Source organism: Microtus oregoni, unplaced genomic scaffold, assembly GCF_018167655.1.
Source record: "Microtus oregoni isolate MIOR12 unplaced genomic scaffold, Mior012 000001F_ref0000356, whole genome shotgun sequence".
In the NCBI taxonomy this organism is placed as follows: Eukaryota; Metazoa; Chordata; class Mammalia; order Rodentia; family Cricetidae; genus Microtus; species Microtus oregoni.
In genome coordinates this window covers 93,360,589-93,373,539 of record NW_024543060.1, presented here as the reverse complement: position 1 = coordinate 93,373,539, position 12,951 = coordinate 93,360,589, and the positions used below count along the sequence as shown (strand labels likewise).

Sequence of the window (12,951 nt, the reverse complement as noted above, 5' to 3'; positions counted from 1 at the left end):
ATGTTTCTAAGCAGAAAATCCTTCCCTGCTTGGGTCAAACTATACCGCCTCTTCCAACCTTCCCTGAAGAATTTTCTGAGTGTATATCAAAATTTCATGCAAGGATCCCTGTGGCTTTTGTGGAGGGCATGCCTTCCCCCACCACCCCCTGCAGTAGGTATCTTACAATACAGAGGAATGTGTGAAGCTAAATTTCATGATGAGAGACATGTGGACAAGTATAGATAGATACCTCTATCAACATAAGAGACATTTCTATCACTCAGTAGGTTTCCTGAAGACATCTTTTTTTTTTTCAAGGAGTCATGGAGTTATGGTCACAAGCCAATTCCTGAAGTAGGTATACAAACAATTGGAAAACAGCAGCCTTGGATTCCAAACCCAAGAGGTGACATTGGAGGCTGATCCCATAGCAACCGCCCTTACAAAGGTTGGCGGCTAAGTTTGCCATCCTAAAGACTGAAGGAGCTGACTATATGCATTCACTCAACAAGTAGGAGAAAGTATCTGCAGCGGTGCCAGGCATTCCGAAGGGGCACTAGAAGAACGCTGTGGATGAGCAGGAGTAGAGAAGGAGTTGTAGCCTCTTAGGGAAGAGGGCAGATCATTGGTGATCTAGGAGGTTGAGTGGTTTCTCTGGCGGCATTTAAGATGCAGTGACTAAGGCATGACAAAAGCCTTCTGCCTCCTCCCTGTTTTCAGTGCCAGTGCAATGGATCAAATCAAATGTACACACCCCACAAAAACTCCACCAGTCCCTGGGGTCTCAGGCTCTTCAAAACACTAAAAATTAACACAAGAAAACCTAGATCTAAAGAGTTTTTACAGCACCACAAAGATCAAGCTCCAAGCCCCGCCCAGCGGAGCTGGACCCAAGCCCCGCCCACTTAATGGTGCCTCCCACCCCCTGTAGTTTTCGTTTTTTTTTCTGAACCCAGTCCTCCTAGTTTTGTGATTCCCCAGCCTTGGCAGTTTAGTACCCAAATATGACAGAGAGGCTGTTGCAGAAGTGGCAGTACGTGTGGGACGAAGCCGAAAAACTTTCAAAAGAGGGTTTGAGCCTAGCAAGATGGCTCAGAGGGTAGAGGTGCTTGCCACCAAGCCTGAGGACCCCAGCCTGATCCCCAGGACAGACATGGTGGAAGAAGTGAACTGACCCTCAGAAGGGTCTTCTGATTTCCACTGTTTTAGATTGAAAACTGCTCCAAAGTTGCCATTCCTGTGAAATCTGCATCCTACATGGCTCCAAAGAGGCTGGTCCCAGGTGGTTGTCCAGTCTCACAAACTGCTCCAAGGCACCTGGTCCCAGATGGTCCCGCAAGCCTGGACTACAAGCGAAGGGCCTTCACTCCTATCTCTCTCTCATCCCCGCCTTGATCAGCATTCCGGCTTTCTTGGAATTTCTCCCCAAAATGATGCCCCAATGTCAACAAGAAGTTGTCACAGAAAAGATTGTGTTGTTCCTTATCATTTATTATCGACAAGAAGGCTGGGATTTTAGGTCTCAAACTCAAAAGAAATGGCTAACTGGGGGGGGGGGGGTCTATTTACATATCCAAGCGGACCTGGCTGAAAGGTTCTCCCAGCATCCCTCAGTCCCTACCTATTGCAGGGTATGACTGGCATTCACTCCAGGGGTTGGACTGCCCTTTCCCCAGATAGGAAAAAAACAGTCTAAAAGCCAGGACCTTCACCAGTCACCCTTTCCTAACTCCTTACCTTTTATAGTAAAACAAAAGGGAGAAATGTTGGGGACTCTGGCCGGCAATACCCGTCTGGGCATCTCTACTAAAGGCGCTTACAGTCTCCCCCTTTCCTCCCCGCTCTCCTCACAGGGGTCAGTTCAGGGGATTGTCCACTTTGGACTATCCCAGAAATTTTTGTCCCTGCCTTTGACTATGCTCTCCCTCATATCTACCATAAACCTCCACTATACCTAAGAACAGTTACATCTTCCTTTTTATTTCTTTTTTTCACTCACAATGACCTCTGCATGAGCAGCATGGCACACTTACACACACACACACACACACACACACACACACACACACGCACACGCACAATAATTAAGAATGAAATTCAAGAAGCTCAAAGGCAGCTAGCTTCTTTGAGGACATCGCTGTACAATATAGTACAACAGCTTGCTCAAACAGACGTCAAGTAAGTTCTGACTGTGTATTAGGTTCTCCTTTTGGCTTAGAAGATGTAAAAAACACATATTCAGTACTGCCAATTCAGATGTCAGGTCTGAAAGGGGTGTAAGTGGTAACAAAAAGAACAGCAAATTGTCTGGGGTTAGTGCTCAACTGTGTGGATAATGAAGTAGGCTGGCCTGAAGGCAGGGCACTCACCTGCACCTGGTCACATATGCACAGTGGTTAAGAGTATGGACTCTGAAGTAGGCCATCTGAGTCAAACAAGCAATACACTAAAACTCCATCTGTGCCTCAGTTTCTTGCACTGCACAAGGAAGATGGCAGTAGTACATTTTGTTTATTTGTTTATTTGTTTGAGGCAAGGTGTCATGCATCCCAGACTGGCCTCAAACTTTGCTATGCAGCTGATTTTTCTATCTCCACTTCTGCCTGCTAATATGACATGCCTAAGATGCTTATTCAGTGCTAGGGATTGAACCCAGAGCTCCGCACATGCTAGGCAAGCGGTCCATCAACTGAGCTACATCCCTGATGGTAGTACTAGACAAAAGGAACGCAGAAGATCAATATGTAAGAAATGATCCTGGGAATGGGTTGGCTGTTTTTGCCTTTTACCCAGTGTCTGCTCATTCCCTGGCATTTAAAAACTGTTCAATAAATATTGAAGAACAGATGAATCCACAAATGAACAAATAAGTGATGTTAGTGAGTCAAAAGAGGGAAAATCTGTTATGGAAGGTGTGTGGTCCTCAGTCAGGCTTGCATATCAGACAGGCTGCCACACAAAACAGCTAGAGAAACAGGCTTGATGTTCAGGCTATGTTTTGGATGCCTGAAACATTAATCACTCATTTCTTAGCTCTTCTGTATGCATGCCTGGCCATTTTGAACAAGCCCATGGAGAGATTAAGAGATCAGGACGAAATACCAGTATGTCTTGGGCCAGAAAGGGCAGAAGGAAGAGCCCTGAGCCCCAGAAGTTAAGATGTGTGGTGTGGGGGAAGTCTGTGATGGCTTCAAGGCCCAGCCGCCACTCATTCACCCTGCCCAAAACCAACCCTGTGGTTTTCCCTCTCCTTAAATTAGCCTTACTCAAAAAAAGGGAGAAACATAAATGCTGTTCTTTAAAAGAGGTTAAAGATCCTAAAAGTAAAATCCATTTGGAAAAAGATTGGCTACTGACAGAGCTGTGAAGAAGCTGGGGGTATATTGTTTATTGAAACCTGCATTCTGCAGACAAGTGGGCTGGGGCCCAGCAAAGTCACCCCAAGTCCCAGTTTAGGAGAAGGACAGACAGAGGTGGGACAGGATGCAAATGTTTGCAGCCTAGGGCTTCCTCGGGGTGGCGAAGGGGGATGTGAATCCCCGCACTCCCCAGAAAAGAAAATCGAGGAAGAAAAAAAAACTCGAGAGGAAGCAAGGAAGGAGTTGTAGTGCTGAGGTAACTCTGGTTAAGGGATGACTGGGGGAGGGGGCACTACAGGGGGAGGAAGACTAAGCAAGTCTGTGCTTTCTGAGCGAGGGTAGTCTTCCAAACAAAGAACAATTTAAAACTCCGGGGTTTGCAGGTGGATGCCCGGTTCTGAAAAAGCACACAGGAAACCTCAGGCTTTGTCACCAGATGTCACCGTTCTCAGAGGGACGTCCAGTGTGCTTGCCACGTGTGCCTGTGTCTGTGCATGTCTGTACGTGTCTGTGTACTCTGGGGAATATGGCTTAGGGCAACAGAGGGGGAAGGGCTCTGGCAGAGAAGTCGAAGAATCTCCAGGATCAGGGCCCCTCCCCAATCGTGCACAGGCTCACACACGCGCGCACACACATGTGTGCCGGAGTAGCTCTTTTGTTCCCCTCCCCCACTATGATCACATGCAGGTGAGTAGATCTAGAGAGTTCATCAGAGTAAATTTACAAACGGTTGCAGCTGGAGCTTTATGCCTCAGGAGGCTGCTGGCTCGTTTCTTTGCACACTCACAAGGCACTTGCACACACATGCGTGGGCACACCCACACGCGCACTGTTGGCACCCAAGAAGTCAAGCCAGGCCAGATACGTCTTTCCTACGGCTTGGAGGAAACAGACAGGCTGCAACATGAATGAAATCTACCCAGAAAGGCTGCTTTTTCGCTCCAACCACGCAACCCGAGCCAAACCGCCTGGAATATGTAGCAAAGTTTTATTTCGCTTTTAGAGTCTCCAGTTACTCTTCTACCATTTCCTGTGGAAAACTGAAGCTTTGAAGTGTCTAGCTCAGGCTTCGCAGACAGGGACCGCCGGCAGGAGCCCCTGAAAACAAACGCCCCAGTACCACCTCCTCTGCTGCCAGGACCGAAGGTTCAAACCCACCCAGCGCCCTCCAGTGGGGCACGATGTGGGGAGGGATTTCAGAACCTCGAGGAAAAGGATATCTTTAGCTGATAACCCCTCCCTCTTCCCCGGGTTCTTGGTGGTGCTCCTTCACCCACCAAGTGATAGATGTAAATCGCCTGCCAGAGTGGGGAAATTGGAATTCATGGCCTTGTCTCAGGTCTTCCCACCTCCTCCCTGCTCTGGGTTCCAGGGCTCAGAAACTGCTCTGGAAAACTTGGAGCTATGCAGTGTCGCCGGCCCACAACCACCACCACATACATACACCTCCCTCGACATTTTTAGGCCCACCCAGCTCTACCCCTACCCTTCCACCTTCGCCACAGCCAGCTAGCCATGCCTTCCCAGCGCACCTACAGCGACCCCAGAAGGCCTGGGGTAAGGGAGAGAACTGCATGGCAGAGAAGGCAGAGAAGCGAACGCACCTCCTCCAGATCGTAACCAAACTCGAATGTGGCACTGGAATGTGGCACCTTCTAAGTCAAACCAGGGTTCTAGAAGATATTTCTCAAGCCTGACCAGAATAAAACAACATACCAAATTATGTGTAAAAATAAAAAGGGTAGTGGATTTTGCTCGCGTGCTGCGAAAAGCAGCCATCTCCTGGCCCTGCACAGGGGGGCGGAACCCTGTGTGCTCGGTGACTTTTATTACCAGTGTAAACTACGCGGAGCCCGAGTTCAGGAATGAACCTGCGGGTTTCTAGCCAGCCTGGCCACCACCTCAAAGACTGCGGACTGCGCGAGTGGCCAGAGAGATGCGGGAGGAGGTGGGGGACACGAGACAAACTTAAACCCGAAGTTGATTGAGTTGGGTGAGAGAAGGGGGGCATCGGTGCAGCCACTTACCGCTGGCGTTCTTCCCACAGATGAGGTGCTGGTAGGGCTGCAGCAGCCCCCAGATTTCCGAGTCGTTGTTGACCGTGTGCTCCAGGGTCTCTACGGTGAATTTGGGCGCTTCGTGAAGCGTATGGTGGTGGTGATGATGGTTGGCGACGGCGGCAGCCGCGGCGGGGGCCGTGGCTGTGGCCGGCGGGACTACGGCCGCCGCCGTAGCTGGCGGGGCGCAACAGCTACTGCCCCCGCTGGCGCTGCTAGCTGCGCTGCAAGGGCCACCGCTCGCCGCTCCCCCTCCAGGCGTCTCGCGCTCCTTATCCGCGGCAGGGGCAGCACCCGGGCCTGAGCCGGTGCCTGGGCCAGAACCCGAGCTGGAGCCAGTGCAGGGGCCGCTACAGCTACGGGGTAGCCCGGAGGCCAACACCCGCGTGTAGATGTCCCGGAAGAGGCTCTCCATACAGGCCGTCAGGTAGATGGCCGCATGCTCGTGGATACGCAGCGCCACGCGGCTGTCCACCATCCAGCGGTACACGCGGCCCACGGAGAAGGTGAGGCCGCAGCGCGCCGACTTGCCACGGCCTAAGCGGTCGCCGCCTGCGCTGCTCATGTTGTAGAGGGACAGCGCGGCCAGCGCGGCAGCAGTGCAGTGCGCCGCCAGGCCCCAGGACAGCACAATCTCCATGGCGCTCTGGATCTCATACTTAGTGCACTTGGCGAAGCGCAGGCTCAGGCGCTGCGCCTCTTTGGCGATGCGCACCAGAGCCCTGCTTACCAGCATCGAGAACTTGGCCAGTGCGTCCTTGGGCAGACTGCCGGGGGCCGCTGGGCCTGCCCGGGGATCCCGCGAGCGCAGCAGCAGCAACTCCAGTTCCTGGAGGGTCCAGGGGACCTCGTCGAGGTCCGGCAGCAGCCGCGAGCAGTGCTGGCCGGCGCAGTCCAGCCCCTCGGAGTCTTCCACCAGGGCAGTGTTGACGGTGTCAAAGCTGTTGTGCCGGCTGTGCATGGAGTCAGCTAGAGGCGGCCAGCAGCTCCCGCCATACGGGGACGCCGGGTGAGAGTCAGAACAGCACAGAGACAAGTTGGAGGAGCGCACAGAATCCGCCGCACCACCATAACCCGAGTCAAGCGTCAGATCCTCCAGCGTTCGCACCACCGGCTTCTTACCTCTCCTGGCCATCGCTGCGCCACTTCATGCTGCGGCCGATGGGGAGTCGAGGGGAAGGAAAGGCAAGGCGCTGTGGGCACCGGGGGCCACAGGGACACTTTCCCACCTGGCGTTGCCAGCAAGTGCCACTACTTTCGCCTGCCTCCCACAGGCGTCACCACTGAAAGATACACGACAGAGACTGAAGTCGTCTTTTGGAGTCGGGACCAGAGCTGGGGTGCACTGAACCGCAAGCCAGGCCGGGTGAGAAGCTCCTGCCAGGACTCACGCCTTTCATCCAAAATAAAAGTGTCTGGCCCGCTCCTCCCTGGGACTGAACGGACGCAGAAGCCTCTGAGTGCTGGCCACGGTGTCGCTAGAACCGAGATCGCCCCAGATACCGCCGCCGCAGCTCGGCGGGCAGCGGGCTCCCGGCTCCCTGAGCTCCCGCCCCGCACTAAAACGCCGTAGCCAAGCGGCTGCAAAACCCTGCTGAGCCCCAGCAAACCCTGGCAGCCAGAGGGCGGGCATATGCAAAACAGGGCGGTGTAAGAGCCAGTGGAATCAGAGGATGCTAATTACCTTTTAAAATATTCCTCTTCTCCACGCGGCACCGCCCCTCGGACACGCCCCCCGGCCTTGACCAGGGCTGCAGCCGGGAGGGAGCCGTGGCCTGTGAAACCAGGGCCTATGGAAGCGGGGAGAAGGAAATGTGGAAACCTATGGAAGCGGGGAGAAGGAAATGTGGAAGCCGCGATCCTGCGATTGTTGCTCCCCCAGTTCCCGCTGCTGAGAGTCCTCTGTTACTCTCAGCGGTTCACAAAGTGTTTGCCTGAGGGTCACTTTCTGTTTTGGTACATTGGATTTCTTTCTGCCTCCCACCATCCCATACAAGAAGCATGTTTCTCCTCCCTCGTCAGGGCCCCTAATTCATGCAGGTATCTTGTCTCGGCATGGGTTTGCTCCAGCGTGAAGGGAAATAAACCAGAAAAGCAGAGGAAGAGGACTGATGGATGCCACTGGGAAGCGAATCTACAGTCATAAACCACCTGTCACCAGGACTCACTGGATTTTGTTTGGTCAGGCAGGAATGTGCACCCACTATTTAAAGTCCCAGGGTTTGCACCCAGCAAGGTGGTTCCCTGCCACTTTGGGGTTCTGGCAGACAATCTTCTAGATAGCTCAGCTTTAAAAAGGGCTAATTTGAGCAGGAGAACATTCTTTTTCAACTAAAGAAAGATACTAGAGAGAGAGGGAGAGAGAAAGAGAGAGAGAGAGAGAGAGAGAGAGAGAGAGGAGTCTGCTACAGTTCTGTGTCTAATGGCATTGCCTTTGTTAGTGTGTGTCCCCACCTACTCTAGGAGAAACTATGCCTTATTCATTCGAGGATCGACAGCTCCTACACAATCCGGCTTCTATCAGAAGCCCGCCCAGATCTCCCAAGACTCTCTTGGGTGTTTCCACCACCCCACCCTCTTGGATATCTTCAAAGTTCTGGGCCCTGATTACACTGGGTCACTACCATCTATTTATTTGCGTGAATTCCACGCTGGGCTAGGGAATTGCGGTGAATATGATGAGTTGATGAGGGACGGCACGCTTTGAACTGCTGGTTTGGATTGTTCAACAATGGCCAGCAGGGATGTGAGAAGACACTCAGCGTCACTGATCATCAGAGAAACTACAAAGCAAAACCCCCAAAAGCTGCCAGCTCATGCCTGTTAGGACTGCAATTATCAAAAAGTCAAAAGACTGCAAGCACTAGCAAGGGTGCGGAGAAAAGGGAACCTTGTCCTCTATTGGTGGGAAGGGAAATTAATATAGTCATTATGAAAAAAATGCTAAAGATTGCCCCCCAAAAATATACAAATTAGAAGTACTATATGATCCAGTAATCTCACATCTGGATATTCATCCAAAGAATAAAATCACTATCTACTGACACCCCCGTGTTCACTGAAGCATAACTTGCAAGAACCAAGACCTTAAACATTGTTCAGATTTCAAAAAAGGAGGAAATCTTGCCATTTGCGACCAATGACTAACCTGAAAGACATCACTATACTAGGGAAACATCTCACTATGTGTGACTCTGAAAAGAACCACATTCACAGTAATAGACAGCAGAGCGTATGATGGCGACTGCGTGCCGAGGGGGAAGGAGAAGAGGGATTTGTTCAACATACAGATTCACAGGGATGGGTTACTGAGTTCTACAGCTCTAGAGACCTTGTGTACAGCATGGCATCCATAGGGGATAATGATGCATAAGGGAAGCTTTCCGTACGTGTTCTTATCAGGCAGGGGAAAAGGTCACATGTATGAGTTGAGAGATACATTAATTATCTCGATTATGGTGATCACTTACAATGTATGTGTTAAACACCACGCAGTATGCCTTAAATGCCTATAATTTTTATTTGTCATTCATATCTCGGTGAAGATGAGGGTGAGAGAGTGGGGTACTTGTGGATTACCTGCTATTTACCCCACATATCCCATGACGTCCTGGAGTTTCCAGACTAATACATATCCACGTCAACTTATCCCTCTCCTGCTCCCTGCAAACTATGTAATCTGAGAGTCTTCCAAAGTCCAGTCCAGTCTCATTTTGTCTTACAAAACAAAAAATAGCAAAAACATTCACATCAAAAAATGTGGAGAGTCTCATTCTCTCTCTCTCTCCCTCTCCCTCCCTCTCTCTCTCTCTCTCCCTCTCTCTCTCTCTCTCTCTCTCTGTGTGTGTGTGTGTGTGTGTGTGTGTGTGTGTGTCCTTTTTTTCTTTTGGTTTTGCAGGTATCTAAAATTCACCCTGATTAGCTGGTTTCCAGGAATCCCACACCATTGTCAAATCCCCTTTCCCCTTCTGTAATATCATATGCTTTGTATAAGATTTAATGACCTGACACCCGACTTCTTCTCTGGCCTCCTAACCTATCAGACTATACACACAACAGTGTGTGTGTGTGTCACTCTCTCACATACAAATATTGCATTGCTTGGCTCTATCCTTCTTGCCATCTGATGAAGAGCATGCTGCCTCTTTTATCCCCTGCAATGTCTTTGGGGATGCTGGTCCCTTTATGCAAATGCCCATTCCCCTTCTTCCCTGCCTGGAAAACACCTCTCTTCCCAATCTCTAGGATTCGGCTTCTCTTGTGAGTGTGCAAAGTTTTTGTTTATGTTTTTGGTTTTTTTCCTGATGCTGCCCACTTTTCGGCCATTCTGAAGAAGGTATCTCCATCCACGGCTCAGGGCTTGTTCTAGAGCCATTCTCATTTCTCTGCATGACTTTCTGGTCATCTTGTCTACTTCAAGTCTATGTGTCAAAGACACTTGGGTGATGAGTGCCCAGGACAGCACAGAGAACAAAGACCTGAAGAAGCCTTGTGTATGTGGAGGAATCTCGCCACAAAGCAATGTACCTCACGCTGACTCGTTTTTTTTTTTTTTCTGTGGTGTGAGATAAACCTGGTACTGGCTAGGTGTAGTGTTTTATTTTTTTCTTTGCCCTTTGGGGGCCTGCCACCCAGCTCCAAAATGAATACACAGAGACTTTTCTTACTTATGCACGCCTGGCCTTAGTTTGGGTTGCTTCTAGCTAGTTTTTCTTAAACTATTCCATCTACCTTTTGCCTCTGGGTTTTTACCTTTTTCTATTTCTGTATGTTTTTTTTTCTTTCCTTCTTATTCCATGTTTGACTGTTTGGTTGGGTGGCTGGTCCCTAGCATTCTCTTCTCCTCCTTTTCTTGCTCCTTCTTCTCCTTTTCTTCTTCTAATTATTCTGTCTGATAGCCCTGCCTATTTCTTTCTCCTGCCTTGCTATTAGCTGCTCAGGTCTTTGCTTAGACCAATCAGTTGTTTTAGATAGGCAAAGTAACACGACTCCACAAAAGTAAACAAAGACAACATAAAAGAATGCAACACACCTTTGCATTATTAAACAAATATGCTGTGGATAGCACAAATAAATTCAGCACATCTTCAAACTAATATTTCAGAGTTTCCCTTTGTGAGTCCAAAGTTTAATACTTAAATTACTTTGTATCATAACTAAGGAAAACTGCAACTTGCAACTCAAATGAGTCTTTAACGTCACCAAAGAACCCAGAAGGGTGTGATATTACCTAACAACACAGACATCTGGCTGCCCGGAGAGTCACCCACAGTTCCTTTGCAATCAATGTAGGGGCATCCATCTTCAGCCTATCGGCCTAGAATATCTGTTAGGTTTTCAGTGAAGCAAGAACTTTGAAGGACTGTCTCACCTTTTAAATGGCGTATTTCATAGGTCTTTGAAGTGTCTGAAGATTATTTATCTATCTAAAATATATCTCTGTTGGAAACATACCTAACAGATCTACAAATTTGATTATTACAGATGACTCACTGCTGACCTGTGTTTTTTGATTATCTTAAATAGTTTATAATAATAGCTTTCCAAAACTATAATTTTACCTTACATTTTAAAGTAAATTACATAGGTACAATACCTTAAACACGAGTAGGAACATGTATGTATACTTAGTTTTTTGTTCCTATGGATGTTCAAGGGCTCACTGTCTGGCACAAACTCTTAAAGAAGCCATACCCTCTTTTTCTTTTTCTTTCCCCCAGTCTTCTCAGGCCCTAAAGATATTTGAGTACCACCTTGGACACCAAAATAGAGTTTGTTTGCTTGTTTGTTTGTTTATTTTACTCTTTGCTCTTTGGGATCCTGCCATCCAGCTCCCAAATAAATACACATGGAGGTTTAGTCTTACTTATGAACGCCTGGCCTTAGCATGGCTTGTTTCTTGCCAGCTTTTCTTAGCTTAAATTATACCAACTACCTTTTGCCTCTGGGCTTTTATCTTTATTCCATATACCTTTCTTTGGTTGTGTAGCTGTGTGACTGGTCCCTGGAGTCCTCCTCCTTCTCTCAATCCTCAATCCTTGATCCTTTCCTCCCAGATTTCTCCTCATATTTATTTCTCTGCCTGCCAGTCCCATCTATCCTTTCTCCTGCCGTGGTATTGGCTGCTTGGCTCTTTATTAAAACCATCAGGTGTTTCATGCAGGCAAATAACACAGCTCCACAGTTAAACAAATGCAACATAAAAGAACGCAGGACGTTTTTGCATCATTAAACAAATACTCCATAGCATAAATGAATGAAACACACCTTCAGCGAATATTCCACAACAGGCAGGCTTTGAGGTCTCGTATATGCTCAATCCGTGCCCAGTGTGGCAGTCTTTTTCCTGCTGCCTGTGTGTAAAGACATAGACCTCTCATTTCCTCCATATCTGCCTGCATTCTGCCATTGCAGTATGAGTAATAAAAACCTAGAGACAGATATTGGGGTTCAACCTGAACACTATAAAAGCAAAGCAACCAGTCACTGGCTCTTACCTTCTGACTCTTACCTCTACCTCAGTCTGAAAATGGTGATCCTTCCTCCAGGAATCGTCAGAATGAGACTGACTGATAGCTGTCTTCTCCCATCTTATATTCCTCTCTCGTGTTGGGATTAAAGGCATGCACCCCCGATTTCTATGGCAAACTATTGTGGCTACTAGAATTAAAAGTGTGTGTCACCACTGCCTGATCTGAAAGGCTGGCCAGGGCAGCTGTTTTACTCTCTCATCTTCAGGCAAGCTTTATTTATTAAAATACAAATGAAATGTCACTACATACCATGCTTCTCCCCATAACAATAACGGACTAAATCTCTGAAACTGTAAGCCAACTCCCATTAAATGTTTTCCTTCCTAAGAGTTGTTGCGGTTATGTCTCTTTACAGCCATAGAAACCCAACTTAAGATAATATATTCTAGTGCTCGCTTCGGCAGCACATATACTAAAATTGGAACGATACAGAGAAGATTAGCATGGCCCCTAAAAAAAAAAAGATAATATATTCTACACTTGCCTATTTTTTGCACAAAGCGTTTACTACTTATGGAGTCAGAAGAAAGGAAAACAAATATTAGTTATAAAATAAATCTATCCCAGCTTGAAGGCCTTGCCATGACTCTCAGAAATGCTTTTTTCTCCTCTGAAGCTTCAGATGTACACTTGTGTCTTCTTTCCCTTCCAGAGACTCCGCTCTTTAAGAGCTGGGACCTTGCGTCTCACACAGGGCCCACACTGATGGCCATATTTCTTCGCACTGGGGATAAATGACAGTCTATCTCCAAATATTTCACACAGGCAAAATCCTTTGTTGACATCATTAAATGATCAAGAATGAGTGACTGCCAACCCTGCCACGAATAAGCACACCAGCAGAGTGATAAAGGTCCCATGGATTAGAAAATTCAACCTGCAAGAGGAGGAGCAGGGGAAGAGGGCTCGATGAGAAGGAGGAGGAGAAATAAAAACATTCAAAATTGCACTTGACAGAGATAACCAACACTAATGATCTGAGCTGCCTTCTGCCTTTTAAATTTTCCCCCTGCTGTTTTC

The 12,951-nt window shown here is 48.3% G+C and overlaps 1 protein-coding gene and 1 non-coding gene across 4 annotated transcripts in view; one reads left to right on the top strand and one right to left on the bottom strand.

The window, feature by feature from the left end:
- Positions 1 to 6,949, bottom strand: part of Btbd11 (BTB domain containing 11) — a 238,809-nt gene extending 231,860 nt beyond the window's left edge. For all 3 annotated transcript variants that reach the window (XM_041674693.1, XM_041674710.1, XM_041674702.1), the window contains exon 1: positions 5,369 to 6,949. In XM_041674693.1, the coding sequence (XP_041530627.1) occupies positions 5,369 to 6,533 (1,165 nt within the window). In that variant the 5' untranslated portion in view covers positions 6,534 to 6,949. The remainder of the gene's footprint in view (positions 1 to 5,368) is intronic.
- Positions 6,950 to 12,319: 5,370 nt separating this feature from the next.
- LOC121464944 lies at positions 12,320 to 12,424 on the top strand. Its single transcript, XR_005976591.1, has one exon. It is a non-coding gene; the product is annotated as a U6 spliceosomal RNA (small nuclear RNA).
- The last annotated feature ends 527 nt before the right edge of the window (positions 12,425 to 12,951 follow it).